The sequence below is a fragment of the Erithacus rubecula genome (genome assembly GCF_903797595.1).
Source record: "Erithacus rubecula genome assembly, chromosome: 2".
NCBI classification, from domain to species: domain Eukaryota; kingdom Metazoa; phylum Chordata; class Aves; order Passeriformes; family Muscicapidae; genus Erithacus; species Erithacus rubecula.
This window is the reverse complement of record NC_136685.1, coordinates 25698604-25718026: the sequence shown is the minus strand read 5'-3', so window position 1 is coordinate 25718026 and position 19423 is coordinate 25698604. Positions and strand designations below refer to the sequence as shown.

General features: G+C 35.9%; 1 protein-coding gene across 1 annotated transcript in view; it reads left to right on the top strand.

Moving 5' to 3' along the window:
• Positions 1 to 19423, top strand: part of EYS (eyes shut homolog) — a gene marked incomplete at its 5' end in the record, with an annotated part of 591920 nt that overhangs the window by 132406 nt on the left and 440091 nt on the right. The window contains 2 exons of the mRNA XM_079298292.1: positions 3224 to 3421; positions 5712 to 5833. Coding sequence (XP_079154418.1) covers positions 3224 to 3421; positions 5712 to 5833 — 320 coding nt within the window. The remainder of the gene's footprint in view (positions 1 to 3223; positions 3422 to 5711; positions 5834 to 19423) is intronic.

The window sequence follows — 19423 nt, the reverse complement described above, 5'->3', positions numbered from 1 at the left end:
ATTTGCATGTCAGAGATCTCAATCCAGGTGACCAGACCTGATCTCTGAGGAGGTTTATTTGCATGTCAGAGATCTCAATGTGCGTGGGAAAGAGATTTCCAGAGTTTGGCTGATTACCAGAGCTTGCTTACTCCTGCTGCTTGTCCATGAGGGCACCAGTGACAATGCCCATAGAGACCCAGAGCATATCAAAGGTGACTAGGGGGTCCAGCAGCTGGGGCAAAAACTGTGGGAACCTAGACAGAGTTTTCCCAGCACTGCTGGTAGGAAGATAAGCATCCTGGGGGTTAACAACTGATTAATGTCACAGACAAAACTTCGTTGATACATCCCTCAATCAAGTGAATCAGGAACAGTGGAATGGCAACCATTTAAAGAAATATTGTGATGGATATATTCTATAGATAGCTTGATCAATAAAAGTTTATAAAATAATCTTTAGGAAATTGGAAAAAATACTTAGGAATATTAGATTTCCTTGGGATATTACAACACTGACTTTTGCTGGAAAGACAACATGGAAAGACACAACAAATATTTGATCATGGTGGACAATTTTTTTAAGCAATTGAAGGGTGAGAAAACTAGGGGAGATATTTATCTCTATTCTGTATTTGTGAATAGGCAAGAGGAAGTTTGGGATGTAGAGGCAGAAAACAACTCTGTCAATAATGGCAGTGAGATGATAGAGATCATAATCTTAAAAGAAACTAAAAATTCAAGTAGCATAGTAATGATTCCAAACTTCAGTGAGCTGGTTTTCATTCGCTCAGGAATCTGTTTTGCAAGCTCCCATTAGAGATTGAACCAAAGGGAAAAAAGATTTGTCTTGAACCCGCTGATTTATCTTAAAAGACTGTTTCCTCAAAGCACAGTTCTTCCCAGTGTGCAGAAACTCAAGCAGGTGTGGCTGAAAAACAGATAAATGGGCTCTTGAATGAGCATAAAGAGAAAAGGAAGTGCACAGAAGGTAGATGAAAAGGTAAAGATGCATCTCCAGGTAAAGAAAATTAAGCACTGCATTACTGGATCATCTGAGGGTTCCATTTAGGATTGTGAGCCATGTGTTAAGCTTATTTGTGTTATTCCACTTTAGGAATCAGCAGGGTTTTCACTCATGTCAAGCTGTTGTGATATAAATATGGAAACTTCAGGGCAAAATCTCAATGAGCCATATGGCTTCTTTTGCTGTGCAATTTCATGAATTCCAGATCTGAGAGTGCTGGCTGTCTCTAGCAGGATCATCCTCCATCAGAGAGATCATAAGCATAAGGACAGGGAACAACTTGTGTTGTTTCTTCCTCTTTTGTCAGCATCATTACTGGGGTCAAAGGGTTGGATTTTTTTTAACCTCACTTCTGTTCTTACATGTTGTTCTTGCTATTGAAAGCATTTGAAATTCAGTCCTTAGATGACTGCCTTACTGTAAGCAGTCAGCTCACCTACAATCCTGCTGGCATCTTGGACAGAGTTTGTTCCATTATTGTGAAGTCTCCTGGCAGGAGCTGTCTCCTGTGGGGGGTCTGCACTGACACAGGGCAAAAATGTGAGGATCAGAAGAGAGATGTCATGGACTAACCACAGTTCCCATTCATTCCCCATCCCCCTGTGCTATTCATGGGTGAGGAGGAGGTAGAGCAGTCTGAAGTGAAGGAGTGAGGTTGAGTCTGGGAAGAAAAGAGGGATGGAGAAAGATGCTTTTAACTTTGTGGAGTTTTTTTTTACTATCCTGTGCTGGTTTTAATTGTCAGTTAATTCAGTGTTCCTCAAGTCGTTTCTAATTAATCCATGACATTAATTTGTAAATTATGCCCCCATCTTTATTATGGTCCCAAAGGTTTTCTCTCATTTTTTTCACCTGCCTGTTGAGGAGAAGTGAGAGAGTGGCTGGATGGGCATCTGTCAGCAACCAGATCAACCCACTCAAGCATAACTGTGTGTATTATGTCTCCCACATGACTACCTAGGTGTTTTGTCTCATAGTGTCACATTGCCCATCACTGGGTTCAGGTTACAGACTGTCTGAGGAGCAGAGAGGTTCTTGAGCCAGGGACAAACTGCTGCAGAAAGCAATGGCTGGGCAGCCACTGCTGGGCTAAGGGCACGTGAAGTGTGCAGCAGGGCTGTAGAGCAGCAATCCCTAGGAAGCTCCACCAGAAAGCACAGCATAGACACAGCTTCAGTAGTCATGGAAAGGCTTCAAAGGGATTCAGAAGGGCTTGTGTACAGTTTTTTACAGCTCTGAGAGTCACTACATGCTGTCTGAAAGTAAGCCTAAAAGAACAGACTTGCCTCCAGCAACACTGAGTGAAAAAGACAGATTTACAAACCAAAACCCATTTGATCTCAGTTGTCTCTTCCACCCTCATTTCCACTATCAGTAACCAAAAACATGAAACAGTTTTGCTTATGTTCTAACAAATTAAGGCTCATTTCATAGGGCCTTTAAATCCCCTTTTGTCTAATTATTGTAAATTAAAGATTTAGAGGAGGGCCTCTGTGACCCAAGATCCACATCATCCACACTAAAATCCACAATCACACAGTTACTTGGATAGTACAGATAAATGTACATAATCTGCTATACAAGTGTTAGCAAGGAAAGAGTACAATGAAACTCTGTGAGATTTTCTATTATATGGAATTTTTATAAATAATGGAGACATTCACTCATGATTAGATAAGCACATTTTCAGTAAAATAATTTGTATTCAGTCATTGATTGTAAGCAGAACAGTTATACAATGTTACATATATTTAATTAATGTTCTGTATTATTGATTAATATACGAATACTTTACATGGTAGTTGAGACAACAGGTTATCAACACGAAATAGCAGGAAGCTTCAATCAAAAATCATTAATAATTTTTAAATGCATTCTAAAAAATTGCATTTTTGAGCCATTTAAAGCAGAAGAATAAAGACAAATGATGGAAGATGTACCAATCCATTGAAGCTCATGAGATAGCTGTTAAGATTTTAAAATGTATTGTATTGTATCATATAAAGGAATATAACCAAAACATAAATTTCCTTTTTTTTTTTTTTATTATAACAAGAAAATAAATGATTCTTCGTGGTGATATGCATTTGTGTACCTCTGAAACCCTTCTACTCGATTTTAACCAGGGTTATAAAGAAAATCAAGCTCATAATAGGCAGTGGCTGCAGGGATATATTCATTAGTTAACACTGACAGCTTTGCTGTTTTCTTTTTCAGGTTTGAACTGTGAGTTTAGGCCTTGTGAGGCCAGCAATCCCTGTGAGAATGGAGCTGTGTGCATAGAAGAAATGAATTTGGACGTTTTTCCCCTTGGATTCCACTGCCAGTGTGTGAAGGGCTTTGCAGGCCCACGCTGTGAGATCAATGTCAATGAGTGCAGCTCCAGCCCTTGCCTCCACGGATACTGCTATGACAGTGAGTGCCTTCTTTAATGTAGAGAAGTCTTTCTCCTGGAGCATCTGTAGCTGCTAAGCTGCTCTGGGGAGAGCAGTGGATAATTTACTGAAATTTAGCTTGTCTGAAGCTTCACAGTCTGTGCTAGAAGGATTATTTTTTGCCAAAATACCTCAACTCCCAACACTGGGGTTTTTGTGTTCAGGGGGTCAGAATTTTAGCTAATGAGAAATTTTAATGAGATTTGTGCTGTCTCCTTTGATACCTAAATTAACCAAAAACATCTTAGATTGTGCATTTCATGAGAGAATATTCAGGTGCTGAAAGAGAGCTCATGGAGCAGTTAGGCATTATATGTCATCATTCTAATAAGTAAAAAAATTCTATTTAATTTCGAACTAATGTAAAAGGGTGTACCTGCTTACCTTCTGCATTGTGAGATGGATTTAAGGATTTTACAAATAACTTGATTACCCTACTATATTCTTTCTGGATTGGCAAGCCATGTTCAGTATGGAGTACTTTCTTGAAAGTTTTGTAGGACTCTTACCATCTTTCACACACTTTCTATACTTGCTAAAAAATATAGAAGTAGTAATTTTCAGAGGATCTTAAAATGCTGACTGGAAAGCTGAAAAACATCTGAAGGTCATGCAGTCAACCCTGCATGAAGCTAGACTATTAAGAGAGCTAGAACAAGTTAGTCAGGGATTTTTGTAGCTGAGTTTTGAAATCCTTCTAAGAGGGACAGAAATTTATTGGGACAGAGTATTCTACTGATTAACTACTCTGGCAATGATCACACTCTTCCAATCCCACCAAATCTCCTGAGCTGTAACTTTTGGCCAATGCCTGATAGTACCTCCTAGTACTACTAAGGGGTTTCAGTTCTATCATTTCTGCACCTATCCTTGAAGTTATTTTTAAATAGCCCTCCCAGTACGAGTACTCCCCTGAAGGTCTAACACAAAGCAGGTTTGGTTGACTCAACTTTTCACCATAGAGGCCACAATTTAAGCACTGAGTAACTGTGTTTGTCCTCTTCTACATCTCTCTCCTGTTTCTTCACATCCTTTTTCAAAAAAGAATGATGATTTAAGAACTTCAATTGAATGCATTTTTTTTAGAAAAATTTTCAGAAGACCTAATCAACTTACTGGTTTCAGATGACATCTTAAAGAACTGAACCCAAATTACTAAAAGCATTGTCTAAAACTCTCCTAGTTAAAATAAAAATAAAAATCAGTTTCAATTAAATATCTTTAAAAGTCATTCTTTCCTTATCAGGGAAAAAGGCAATTTGCTTAATCTTCTACCTAGCAAAGACTATTTCCTATTACATTTAGAGATGTTTTCTATGTGATCTACATTGGTTTATAGATATTTTTGAACTGGAATTGAGATGAACTGTATTAAAGTTCTCCATGCTGACAAAGTGCCAGTTTTGGGGGGAACAGCTTGTCTTTGTGGTGCCTCTGGCTTGAGTTCCTCTACCCCATGTGCACTGGCCGCAGAAAGCTGGAATGCTGAGGAACCTGGGAAGCTTTTAGCATATGAATAATCGTCCTGTGCCGAAGGACTTAAAGCATTTAATGAATACAGTAGCAGCTGTGTGTACAGACATGATGGTAGAATAGATTCTTTGGTAAATCTCAGCTGTAATGAAGAATCCAGGGACCCCTTTGAGGTTAAAATAAATGCACGCCTGCAAGAAGTGTGATTTCTGCTGTCATGGACTTCATATTTGGATGGAGCACTCTAAAGATGCCATTTGAATCACTAATGATGAAAAAGAGATAGGATTCTTATGATTATCTTATTAAGAAATACATAATAGAAAAATTCAACTCAAGTAAGTTTTCCCTTAATATAGTGGTATAATATGAGGCATTTCTTATGACAATACTAACAATATTAAAAACAACCAACAAACCAAACATTGCTTAACTGCCCTAAACTATTCACATATGATTTTAAAGACAGAATCTTATGTATTTTGTGATTGTTTTATGATGGCAAATTACTCATTACTTTTAACATCACTTTTTAACTCATTGATTTATAACTCTTGAATCAAAATATTTCTATTATTTAAATAAAATGCAGTGCATGTATCTACTTTCATATTTTAAAGACATTTAATTTACTTTTATTTTTAATATGTCCACATCACTTAAGTAAAGCTGGTCTTAATCTTTTCCAGATAGTATTCATAACTGGAAATGTCATATTCATAGTATTAATTTCATTAGTAGTTTTACTACATTCAGTTGTTATGACTCTTAGTGCTGAAGTGCTATCTCTGTTGCAGTTGTCGATGGGTTCTATTGTTTGTGCAACCCAGGATATGCAGGATTGAAATGTGAGCAAGACATTGATGACTGCATAGTCAATGCTTGTGAACACAATTCTACATGTGTGGATCTACATCTGGTTAGTAGCATTTTTTTTTAATTAAAATGATTGTTAAGTTTTTGTTCTAAAATTTAAAGCAATATTTTTCTGACTTCTAAAACTCCTCTTGATCCATACTTCCTCATATCAAGGATTTTATAATCAGGCTTTTCACACACTGGTATTTTTGTTTATTTATAATTCTATAGGCAATGGGAAAGAGGAATGTTTTTATTATTTAAAAGCAGTTACTGGTTCAATGTGGTTATACAGGGAATTCAAAAGTCATAAAATTTTCTACTGGGTGTGTTTATGACCTCATTATAAGCGACAGGAATACTCATTTACACCAATTTCACTGGCTTCTAAGGGACTGAAAAATCATCTTACACAAGAAAACAGATTTATTTCAGGTACTTCAGCACTTATTTTCAAAATTCCTCAGATATATTAGCTTTGGAGGTATGAAATGTGTTAGAAATAACTTGTGTCTTCTCAGAAATAAAAGCATTCCGTCGCCTGATTGCACCACGAGAGGAAAGAAGACAGAGACTCACACTGTGTAAACTTCAACACCAGAGGTGGCCCATGTTCTCTGTCACTCCTTCCAGGAATCTGCCAAGAAGCAATTTGTTTTCATTGTACTCAACAGAGACACTAAGTCCACACAGTATGAATATTTTCCTTAAGAAGCATTCAGGATGCGAGAGAAAACAAAACAAAACAAAAACAAAAAAGTGGAAGACAGCTTTTTCTTTCTTATTTTAGTTTCAACAGGCACATTTGTGAGAATACTAAATTGATAAATTCAGAATTCAAGTAATACTATGATGCTTAAATGTAGGTGTTTATTTATGGAATGAGCTAAAAATTTAAGCACCAGCCAAGGATCACTGAGGACATAGGCAGCACAAACCACAATTCAGCTGCCCACCATTTAAATCTTCGCTTTGGGTGAACTGAACAACCCTGTAGGTATTGTAGCTTTATTGCTGAAGGTGCGAAGGTGTTTGCAATTTCAGGAACCCTGGAATTTATGAGAGGTGTGGGGTTTCAGGGTTTTACTTGGTTGACTTCTGTGGCTGATTTTTTTTTTTTTTTTTTTTTTTTTTGTGATTGTTTGTTTATTTTTGCTTGCTTGTTGTCTCAGTACATGCATAATGAAATTGTTGGGTTTTTTTTCTGACAAATCTTGAGGGTAACCTGCAATTGTCACTATTTCATAAACTTTAACCAAACTTATTTGCTTCAAAATAATTGTCTCAAATTCTCTAATTTCCACAGCTGTTTCTTATCACCAGTTAGAACTCTTCATGTATTGTACAATATTTGGGGGGGGGAGAGTTAATATGTTTTGAGAACTAGTCAACACCTTGGACAAAATCAAGTGCTTGATATGGAGACCACAGTGTGTGAAACTTTTGTTCTTGTCTTTGGATTTTACTTTAAATGCACATTTTTCTACCACTAGACTGCAAATTTTATTTCAAGATCTCATACTGGACACATATCATCATCCTAAAATCTGGTTAGAGAGCATTCCACAAAGTAAAATTCATGCCTTCAATGCATGTGCAGTTATTCTCTAGCAGAGTGTGTTGCATATGTTGACATTTCAGGTACTATTCCTACTGCAGCAGGTCCTTTAAATGAGACTGACAAAATGGAGTTTTATATGCAGTTTAAACAACATTCTCCCCAAAAATGAAGTATCTGAAAGACAAAAAAATGTGGATTTTTAAACAGTGAATATATTTTTCCCCTTGAGAATTTTGGCTATGCTTAACCAAATGAGTTCCAATATTCGCCCATAAAAGTTTAATAATTTGAGCAAAATTTAGCATGACAAAGAATAGTAGCTCACTGCAATTTCAAACACTGTTTGAATTCTTTCTTCCTTTTTTCTCTTGAATTATTTGTGCTTGCATTTGTTCTATAGTTGCTTTCTATTTCTCACCTTGTTTTTCACAGACGTATCCATTTTTTTTTTTTTTAATGAAACGCAGCACAGCAAATCAGTGAGATCCATACAAACTCACTGTTTCTGAGAAGCCATGACATTCTAAACATCTATGTGGATAACAGTATGTACAGAAAATAAATGCTGAAGAAACTTAATGGCAAGGTTTCATATTAGACTTTGTGTTGATCCTTTTCAGGCTTTTTCAAAATTGTTCACTGATGTTGTCAACATCACAGCATTTACGTGAAAGAATTCATTTTGATATTGGCTAATACTCTGATTCAAAATCTTCAGTACTTTTGTCATTACCAGCTTGTTCTTTAGCATTATATTTGGCAACATAATTTCACTGTCAACCCCCTCCCTGACCAGAATGGAAAATATTTTGAAAAGAAATTGGGATTTTCTCATACTCTTTTGCTTTAGTAATAACAATCTATTTCTATTCAATATTTACATTTCTCCTTCTCTATTCTTCTCCAGAGTATTTACTTCAACTAATATTTCTTATATACCTTTCTGAAATAACTTTCATGTGGATCATCTTTTAAGTTGAATCTAGAAAAGGACCTAAAAGTTGTTGCTTGTTGTGAATCACTAGTTCACTAAGTGATTTCATTATTCAGTTTATATATGACTATATTATTTCACACATTATGTCCTTCTTATTGTATTCATTATCAAAGAGTACTGGAATTTTTGCAAATCATATTATCTGTTTATACATCAAGATTCCTCAGTGATCAACACAAAGAGGATTAATGAATTAACATATATTCATAAAAAAGGAAGAAGACACATTCCTTCTTCTTCAGCCACAGCAGCTGTAAAAGAATAGATAATGAGTGCCAATCCCCTAGAAAATTAATTTTTAACAACATAGGCTGTCTTCATCCTCCTCTAAAAGGTAAAAAACTAGAGAATAGGAAGCAACTGAAGCGTAATAAAGGAAGATTTAAAAAGAGATGGAAATCTCAGGAGTTTCATAATTTCTGCATCAAATACCATATTCTTCCAAAGGTATATTACAGCAGCCTTATTATACAAGTCAAAGACCAAAGATCTGAATGTGAGAAAGAATTCCCATATATGTTCTAATTGCAACAAATACTTCACAGACCTTACCTTGGCTCTCCAGGCAGGGAGTGGCAATAAACAACTGCAGTGTGGAATGAATCCTAGAATAATTTACATTGGAAAAGATCTTCAAGATCATTGACTCTAATTGTAAGCCTAATTCTGGCCAGTTCATCACTCAGCCATGTCCCCAAATGCCACAGGTATACACTATTAAATACCTTGAAGGATAATGACTGAACCACTCCCCTAGGCAGCCTCTTGTAATGCTTGACACAATTTTACAGAAGTAGTTTTTCCTAATATCTAATCTAAATCTTCTCTTGTGCGAGATCAGGATAGGTGAAATACAAAGATTAACTACACAACTACAACAGCATAAGGAGATTCTGATTTCCTACAGCATCTGAAAATTCTAGTTCTCCAAGAATTATATACCAGCAAGTTATTATATGGCAGCACATGCTACTCTTAGTTATATTAGACCCTCTGGTGGCTCAGGAATAATTAATCAGATGTCCTTATGGTAATAAATCTTCATTCTGCAGTCCAGCAGCTCAAATAACTTTGATGCATTTTTTCAAGGTAAGAGTGAATTACCATTGTCAGAATGACACTTGTGATGTGTATCCTTCATCTTTGGTGTTGGTAATGTGGTATAATATAGAGCCTTAAAATTAGATAACAATATTATCTTAGCAATGCATTAGAAAGAATAGACATAAGAAATGACACTTGGGTGGTGAAGACAACAAAAAAGAGGAAACAGAAGAAAACTAGTGAGTTGTGAGAGTTTAACAAGCAAAGGGAAGAGGAGGAAGAAAGAATAAAACAAATCACATGATTTAAAGGCAATCATTCACACCTTCCACATGTACACTGATGCCCACCCAGCATTTGATAAATGGCTACCCTATATTAGGGTTTCACCACAGTAATTTGCAAATTCTTCTTTAAAAAGTTAAAATACCTAATTCAAAGTATTTCTTAGGGACAATACACAAAAATATGTTGTCCCTAATGATTTATATAAGATTAGATCATGTATATAGTCCATATAACATAAAACATTATTTGGGGGTATTTGCATTTTAAGAAAATAAAAGGCTATAGTATCTTCACAATAGATCTGACTTCAGTTTTTGCTTGTGCTGTTCTGTATGTCAAATCATAATGCAAATCCTGTCACTTTTGTGTATGTGGATATCCATGCAGAAAATTATAATAGATGTTTCCTTCAGAGCTTTGTTTCTGGAAGCCATTATTTCTCTGTACTTGCCCCATAGTAAAATAAAAGATATAAACTGTAGGTAAAGTTATAGTTGTATGATAATACTTGTATTGCAGTCCCATGTCCTTCTTGTGGTTAGCTCTCTATTCTTACTTGATTTAAAAGGCATTTATTTCCCATTCAATTTCCCTTTCAATAAAATTTAATTTTATGGAAATGAGCTGTCCAATAAAATAATGGAGAATAACACCAATTTGAACTAGAAGAAGAAATATTTTCTTGCTTGGTTTCTGTTTTTAAATTGATCAGAAAAAAATTAAAAGTACTTATAACAAGGCAAAATCATGTACTTCAGGTCTTTTAGGAATTTATATTCTGGGTTGTATGGAAGGCTTAAAGGATGGAGAGAGACTGTTACCAAATTTGAGTTAACAGATAGGAGGCCTATTCCATAATTTAAATTTCAAGAACATGGCACACAAGTAGGTTAGCTCATTGCATAAATTGTGAAAAAGATTTAAAAGGAACTCTGGCATTGAGGACTAAACTACAGAGTAGCTGTTAACAGCTTATGTTACCCAAAACGAAATTAGTCAGGTTTTGGACTAACCTAAAACAATTTCCCAAAATGTTACTCTACACTTATGTTCCTTGTAAAATAGATTTTTGTGTACTTTATGCTAAATAGAGAAAAGAAAAAGAACTATCTCCAAAACCTGTAATTTATTTTAAAACATTGAGAAGCATTCAAGGTGCTTCAGGAGGATCACCTTCCCATATGAGGAGAGCAGGTGGTCTGATACTAGAAAGGAAATAGAAGGATAGATAGGTCTACATCAATGAAGTTTCTAGATTTCTGTGGGCATGGAAATTCTCTAAGCTTTAAATAAAGCAAACAAGCACTGCCACTGAAGTTGGTCTGAAACTTCAGCTTAACTAAAAGTCAGACCACATACCATGAATGACGTCCAGTGTTCATAACAAATGACAAGCTCTTAATGATTACCAGGTCAAATAAATTCAAGTTGACTTCTATGTGACTTAAACTTATACATTGACCTCATTGAGAGTATCCATGTGGTGAAACTTGAATGCTGGACAAATAAGTTTCATATTGCCAATTACACATCCTAGAAAAGAGCTGTACAGCAGCTGTAGTTTAACTAAAAACTAGCAATTGCTTCTGTACTTTTGCAAAATTTTGCTGCTAATGCAACTCACTGTGCTGCTCTGAAGATTTGACTTGCCATGACTGAAATATTTTATCTTCCAATTATATTTAGCTAGAAAAAAAGTGCCTTCGTATATAAGATTTTTTCAAGATCTATTGAAGTGCCTTCCTCCTCTGCTTTGTACTATAGTGAATATAACAGTAAAAAGACTGAAATGTTAATCACTATTGGGTGTACTCCTTTATGCTCTAATAAGTCCAGTGGAGTCAAAGACATTGGAATACACAAAATTAACTATTGATTTACTGACTTAGGATAATGTTTTTGGTATTGATCTGTGATATTATACATTACTTGGATAAAGTGATTATGATATCTTATGCTTTACTCATCTAATTGAAAGTTGATTTTGGCAAACAAGTATCATATTTCCATTCATTTGTTTCATTTTTGACATTCTTTTAACATGTTTTACTATATTTTTTTAAAGAAGGCGCAGACATATATAAAAATCTGTGGCTTTAAACTACAGTGTTAGTAAATACCACAGGAGTGAAAGCCTTCTATTTTCTTTTCCATAAACTGAATTTTAAATACTCTACAGAATGAATAAAACTGTCACAAAAGTGGAGGAAATGGAGATTAAGTGGAAGTCAAAGACTGGTTTTCCAATGAGACTTGTGAACAGAAGGCAAATCAATGCAGTAAAGATACAGGAAGGTAGCCCCAGATGGTGTGCTTTAAATTTTGCCTGCAGTGAGGAGGCTGGACAGACAAAATCGGTGACAGCAGGGAAAGAAGTGAAGAACTTCACAACATAAGGAAGAAGCTGGAGAATTGTGGCCTACTTGTGGAAAGCATAACCCTAAATTTGATTTGTGCACTATATGAAGACTAACATTATGTTTAAGGTGGGAAATGAAGAGTTTGTATCTTTGAAGGCCTGGCAGTGGTATTACAGAGACTTGGAAGTACAAAAATAACATTGATTCATAAGGAAGAGAATTCTACAAAATAATAAAATTCTATTTACCTGTGGAGAAGTACATAATTGTATGCACTTAGAAGATTTATAGAGCAGAAGATTATGGAAAGGTATGAGTTCACAAGGAAATTATCCTGAAATAAATTAAATTGTTAAATTCATAGGTGCTCAGTCATTCTGAAAGCTTCCCACATACATGTCCTTGCTACATAACACACAATAATTAACTGGAAGAATTAATTAAATATTACCTAAATCCTCCATATAGCAGGCAGGGTGTTTTCTTTTGCTTAAAGTATAAAAAATAGTTGACCTGACTAGAGAAAATGTGAATGTTACTCCAACTCCATCAATTAGGAATTATACTATGGTGTCTCTTTCACAACAAAATAACTTCTGCAGGAATAAAGAACAGTCTCTTATTTCCTTTGTATTAAAAAAAAAAAAAAAAAAAAAAAAAAAAAAGTGAAATAATTCACATAAAATGTATCCAACTGACAAATTATAATGTTTGTCATCCAAAGGCTAGAAGGTCATTTTCTAGGTTCATTAGGTCTCTTTAGCTGCTAACCTCTTCAGGCTTGGGAAAATTAGTGCTTGGAAAGGAGAATAGCCCAGAGAAAGATTTGTTATCCCGTTTATTTTAGTTATTTTAGAGTTCTCCAATCTGTCCTCCTTTAGATTTTAATATTCTGTTCCAAGTATTCTGACTAAAAAATTTTTATTGTGAGTGCAATGAGTCACAGGAATGGGTTGTTCAGAGAAGCTATGGATGCTCCTTCCCTGGAAGAAATTGATCTAGTGGAAGGTGACCCTGCCCAGAGTCCATATCTTGCAGTATTATTTATCTGTTTGTTTGTTTGTTCATTATAATTTCACGATTATCCTATTTTGCTTATGACAATGGAATAGAGGGAGCTGAAGAACATCCATGACAATTTACCAGGTCTTGTACTAGTAGGTACCAAGTTGCTTGTTGTAAGAGTACTTAGCTATCCTCTTTCAGAGAAAAAATTAAAAATCAAATTATATTAAAGATGTACTCTGATTGTATAGAATCTGTTTTATTTGCTTAACATAAAATTCTGAAATATGCTGAGATATTTCCCAGAAAAAAGTAATTTTTCAAGATTATTCTAATAGCTTAGTCCTGCCTTCAAACATGTTTGTCAGGGCTATTGAAGTCTTATGCAGGGACATACTTGCACATACACCCATCAGATTATGGATTTAACCAGAAATTTTCTGAAGCAATAACCACATATGCATTTGTCTTTTTGAGATATGATGGCAAGACTTTAAAGACGTCTTCGTTACCGTTTGGATCTGTCATTATAAAAGAAAGTTTATTTAGAGTTCTCTACTAATATTTTTAATAATTTATGAATTTTTTTTATGCTAAGGCAAAGACTTGATATATGCATAAATGCCTTACTGTGTTTGTTTCAGGACAGCTTTAATACTAATCAGCACCCCCTGAATGTCTCAATAAGATGTATTTCCATCCAGATTAATTCTGTTTTAGTCAAACACTGTATCTCTCATATTTCAATCTAGTACTCTTTTAGAGGTTAATTTGTATAGAAATATGTTTCTGTTTATAGGCAAAGCAGATTTTTTTGAAGGAAAAGCTTCACCACATTAATGTAGACTCACTTTCTTAACAAATGCTTATAGTGTAGTCCAAAGTATGAATACCACTGCAATGTCCCTGGGAAACATTGCAAATTTCATGTGTGGTTTTTACTCATTCACACATGCTCAGTGGAACCATTGAGTGGCTGAAGAACAAGAATGACTGAGATACAGAGGTGACATGAAGTTATTCATTGCATTCCACTTATGTTTTGTCCCGTTTTTTCCCTTTTTTTTTCTTTTTTCTATTTGAGGAAATATAAATTAATTCCATGATTTTTATTCAGAAATTGCTAGACCTTCTGTAGTGAAAATAATTAAAAAGCAAACAAACAACCAAATCTAAAAACAGACCAAACCAACAAAAAAAAAGCAGAAAAGATAATTCCATCAGAACTCTATGAGGTGAAACCAAGAAGCAACAAAACATAAAAATAATTTATTAATTTTATCATATTTTTTTTTATTTAATGAATATGCAGAACAGTTTCTCTGTCCTTGTAGCAGATGAGGGACTGGGGGTTTTGCCAAAGAAGTGTCCAAACCAGCTGAGCCTGAGGCACTCAGCAGCACAGCAAAGAGCACAAGTGACAGCACAGAGGGACTCCATGCTGAGAATGAAGGTCCCATCTGCCCATACTACCTCTTGCTTAGGTAGGATTGCTGCTTTCCAAGGGCCTGGATTTGGGAGGCCATGGCAAGACTAACAGGGCTTGTCCAGCCCTGGATTATCATTTCTTGCTGCTCTTCCATGTAGGTACTAGTGACACGGCCAGTGCAGACCTGGAGCACACCACAGGTGACTCCAGGAGCATGATAAAGAACATGGATGCTCCAAAGTTTTTCCTCTACAATCCTAACAATGGGAGGAAGTGGTTGAGAGAGGATGGAATTATCCTGTTGGTCAATAATTGATTACATAGCTGGTATTGATAACAGAGTTTTGTTTTTCAGGACCATGGGACCTTCTCATAGGATTGAGGCTAGGAAGATGTGGGATTGGCTTGTTCAAAAGGGACAGAAGTATCTCTGACAACAGATTGGCCAACCAAAATCAAGTGAAGAAGTGCTAGACTCAGTTGTCAACCAAAGGGTGCAAGTGATTTAGATTAAAGAGACCTTCTAATAAACATGCAGAGGGCTCACTTCTGTCTAGACACTAAAATAAGGGGGTGCCAAGGGGACAGAGTCATTTAGAAAGCTATCACACTGTTTCTGAGAAATTAGTCCAACTGTGTGCCCATCTGAGGTGCCAGTACATCAACCCTGTAGTACCCAGCAAGTAAAGAAGACAGAGCCAGACTTTTCATGGCCCACAGTGGACCCCAGTTAAAGAGGCAAAGGCAACAAACTGATATACAGTAAATATACTGTGGGGAAAAAAAAAAAAAAGAAAAAAAGAAAAGAAATAACAACAGGTCCATTAAAATGTAAACTAAATCTTTTTTACAGTAAAGGTAACTCAGAAATAGGTTGTCTGGAAGTGAAGCATCCATCCTTGGGTTTATCAAAAATGCTACTGGATGAAGCTCTGAGTAGCCTGTTATAGTTGACCCTGCAGTAAGCAGGGCAGGGGGAACTGGATAATCTCCAGAGTCTAGTCCCTGCCTTAGTGTCTACTTATGCATGATTTTCCAATATAGAAACTTGATGCCTGTGTCTCATCAAAACACCTACAGTTTAATATATACCATTCACCACAGTGAAATAAATCTTTATGGGAATAGTTTACAGATACAGGAAAAACAAGAATATAGTCCTAGAATTGCATTGCAGAAACATTACACATTGAGAATTGACAAAAAAAAAGTCATTGCTGAAATCACTTAGGTGGAGAAAATTATGTCAGCAGAAAGTGGCACTAAAATATCTCCAACAGAAAATGCAGCAGTAGTTTATTTAACAACCATTTGACTTGAGTGCAAATGAGTGTACAAGGATAGGAAGCTCAGGTTCTTTTGATGCAATCTTAGAGTAAAAACAATTAAGATTAACTTGTGCAAGGATGGCATCGGGCTTTTAGTTAGTAGTGACTAGGTTATACGTGACTTTAAGTCACATTTCTATGCTTTTTTTTGCTTAAACAAAATGGATCTGTAAATGGATCTGTCAATTTACTTATGTGGCACTTCACTGAAAGTGTGAAGCAGTCACAGCAGGGACATTCTGTGTAAACATAGTATGTGTTGATCAGAGCACAAGACATCAGAAATCCAAACCCATCTCAGGTTAGAAAACTCAAAAAGGAAAAACTCTGTCTTTTTCACTCGTATTTTACAGCATACCTGAAGTAAGGGCAATGCTACATTAGCAAGCAACACAGATAACTGCAGAGTGAAAAAATGGGTGCTGAGGCCTGGCTGCAAACTATATATTCATTTGGAGGGTTGAGCTTGCCATCTTTTGGATTTATGGAGAGCATTAGGTGGGCACATTTTCTGTTTCATTTTTTCAAAAATTATTGGATTTCTGTGCACTGAGACCACTGTATGGCAAAGCACAGTTTAGTGAAAACGACTGAGAAATTCATGTCCAAAGCTTAGTCCTAGGGTAAACTAAAACCCTAATGAGTCTGAACCATAAGAGCCATGACAACAAGAAGCATATGAACACATGGTCGGTTTTAAATTGCTTTGGCCAATAGATTCATAAATGACAAGTCTTCTGAAACAGCAGTTTGTGATCTCAGTATGGACAACAGCTTGGAAATTTCTGGCTTTAAGTCTGTCAGCTGAGATACTCAAATTAAGTGCAAATGTACTGATTGCCTATAAATGTTGTCCATATGTTTGTCTGGTTTTGTGCCCACTAGAAAATCACTGATCCATTTAACAGAGCCAGACAAAATGTGCCAAGTGATTGAAAGAGTTTAACTCTTACTGGTCCATAACAGTGCATGTCATGCCACTTGAAAACCAGCATTTGTGCTTTGAAAAAACTCTGCATAATGTCCCAAGCCATAAAAGACATCAGAAACCAAAATTAGACTATTCTTACTGACAACCTGCCTGTTGGCAGAGGGGTACTATTGAACTGAACTGAGGCATGAAGGAAGCAGCTAGCTGCTAGCAGTGCACTGTCAGATACCATAGAAAGTACCATACCAATTTCTGTGAGAGGTGAGTGCCTGGGTGCTTTAGGTATCCTCACCACGTGATGAGCTTGATGTAAATCTCAGTGTAACACCTGTCTTGGTGTAGGATTGCAAAAGTTTTAAACTGGTCTGGCTTCTTTCAGTTTGTAAGTGCATGGGCTGTATCTGAAATATCTATTGAAACAAGTGTCTGTACTTTACAGAATTTGTTGAACAATTTTAGTATCTGCAAAACTGTTGGAAATTTCTCATGGAAGATTAATACTATAAAATGATTTCTGATTTTAATGTTCGCAGACTCTAATAAAATATATGCAATATTTTTAAAAATAAGCTCAGAAATATCAAACAGCTATTTAAAATTTGCTTAGTCCTAAAATACAATTATAGTTTCTTAACATTCCACTGACTTGTGGGGGTGGGGGATGGGGGAGGGGTGCACTTTTTTGGTTGTGTGTGGGAGGGGGTTGTTTAGTTTAGTTGTAGTTTGAGGGGTGGGGTATTTTTTGGGTTTTTTTTTTTTGGCATCTTTTGTTAGGAGAAACTGTAATATTTTGTGTAGCAGAGAATAACACAATGCACTTTTTTTATTTACTCTGTTGCTGCTTGCTGGTTAGTTATACATCTGGGATGACTGTCACTAAATGATTTCTGAATAAGTCCAAAACTGAAAAGCATCTGCAAGCAAAAATCCCAGTGCTGTAGAGAACAAAAATGCACATCCTGCATGTGTACCCACAGGGGAAAGACACAAAAGGCGTATCAAAGTCTGGCATTTTCATTTTATTACCTAGGCAGCATTCCCAGTCTCCTCTGGCTGTGGACATATGCTTTTTAGTCATGTTGTGATAGTTGTTTCATGCTTGAGGAATGAACAATAATTGAGACACTGTTTTTTACATGCTTTAAATATGTCAAGTTCATTAATAACTGTAATTATGAACAGTAGGCCAAGTACACCTTCCCACAGTACCTGCTGCCATGCAGAAACCCAGATCTTTCTCCTCAGCCTTCATTATGTACACCTGTAGCTTCCAAGTTCCCAGCTTTATATTACTTCTGTCGGCTTTGGCTGTATTCCCAGCTTGTTTTCCTACCTTCCAGGCTGTCAGTTTTTCTCCACTAAACCTTTATCAATTAAAAAATCTATACTATTTATATTAGTACCTGCATGCCTTTTATTTGGAGAGACTAAAAAAATCTTAGTTTTTTTCTATATAATGTTTAATTGTGACTGAACAAAAGGAGAGAAAGGAACTATGCAAAATAAAAAGCTTTTTAGTGTGATCTTTAAAAATAAAAGCATCCATTTGTTTAAAAAAAAAAAAAAAAAAAAAAAAAAGAAAGAAAAGAAAAAAAGAAAAGAGAAAGAAAGCTTTTAGCAGGCTTTTAGCATTATGAGGAATGAACCAAGAAGTGGTGGAATTTCTGGTGTGTCCATTCCCAACTGTTTTGTATGATAGGAATTTAGACTAAGTTTGGGTTTAGACAAAAAAAATTAAGTAAATGCATATCAGGAAAATATATTCCAAAATTTATTTTAAAACTGGGTAATTAATACACAATAGTTGTTTGATATAACACTAATTTTGATCCAGTTGAAGTGTACTGAATGTCATCGAGGCTAAAAAACTCAGACTTTTACTGACTTTTCTCCCCTGTCTTTACTGACTGCATTGCCCCAATTATTTCACTGCTACTGTCAGATGTATAATTTTTTTCTTATGATGTTGTTGATTCTCAACCCCAAAATTTCCTTCAGTTTCTGCCAGATAAGCAGAACACACATCAAAGGCAAGGGTATATCAGAATAGCTTTGTTATCTCTTTTTGTCTCTAACCTCTAGGTGAGAGGAAATAATTTCTATGTCAAGGTTTAAAGCTAGACAGCAACTAAGCACCAGAGAGCTGCTTGCTCACTCCACATCCTAGTGGGGTGGGGGAGAGAATTAGAGGGCTAAAAGTAAACTTGGGGGCTGAGAAAAGTTTAATGATTGAACTAAAATCATTAGAAAGAGGGAGGGAGATATTAAATCCAAGAAAGAGAAGTGATGCAAATGAAATCAATTGTTCAGCACCAACCAACCAACAGTTTTTTACCAATTTTATATGCTGTGCACAGCATCACAACTGCTCTGTGGTCAGTCAGGGTCAGCTGTGTCCTCTTACAGCCTTGTGCCCCCCAGCCTACTCAGCAGCAGGAGAGCATGAGAAGCTGAAAAGTTCCTGACTTAATGTCAGCCCTCCTCAGCAACAGCTAAAACATCAGTGAGTCATCCACATTATTCTCATCCTAAATCCAAAACACAGCACTGTAGCAGTTACTAAGAAGAAAATTAACTCTACCCCATCCAAAACTAGGATACTTAGGAAACATCATTCTCCAAAGATTTTAAAGTCACAGCATTCTTACCTAGTTATAGCTGAGAAATTGCATATTGGGAATTTCCCCAGGTCATGGTTAGCATCAGAG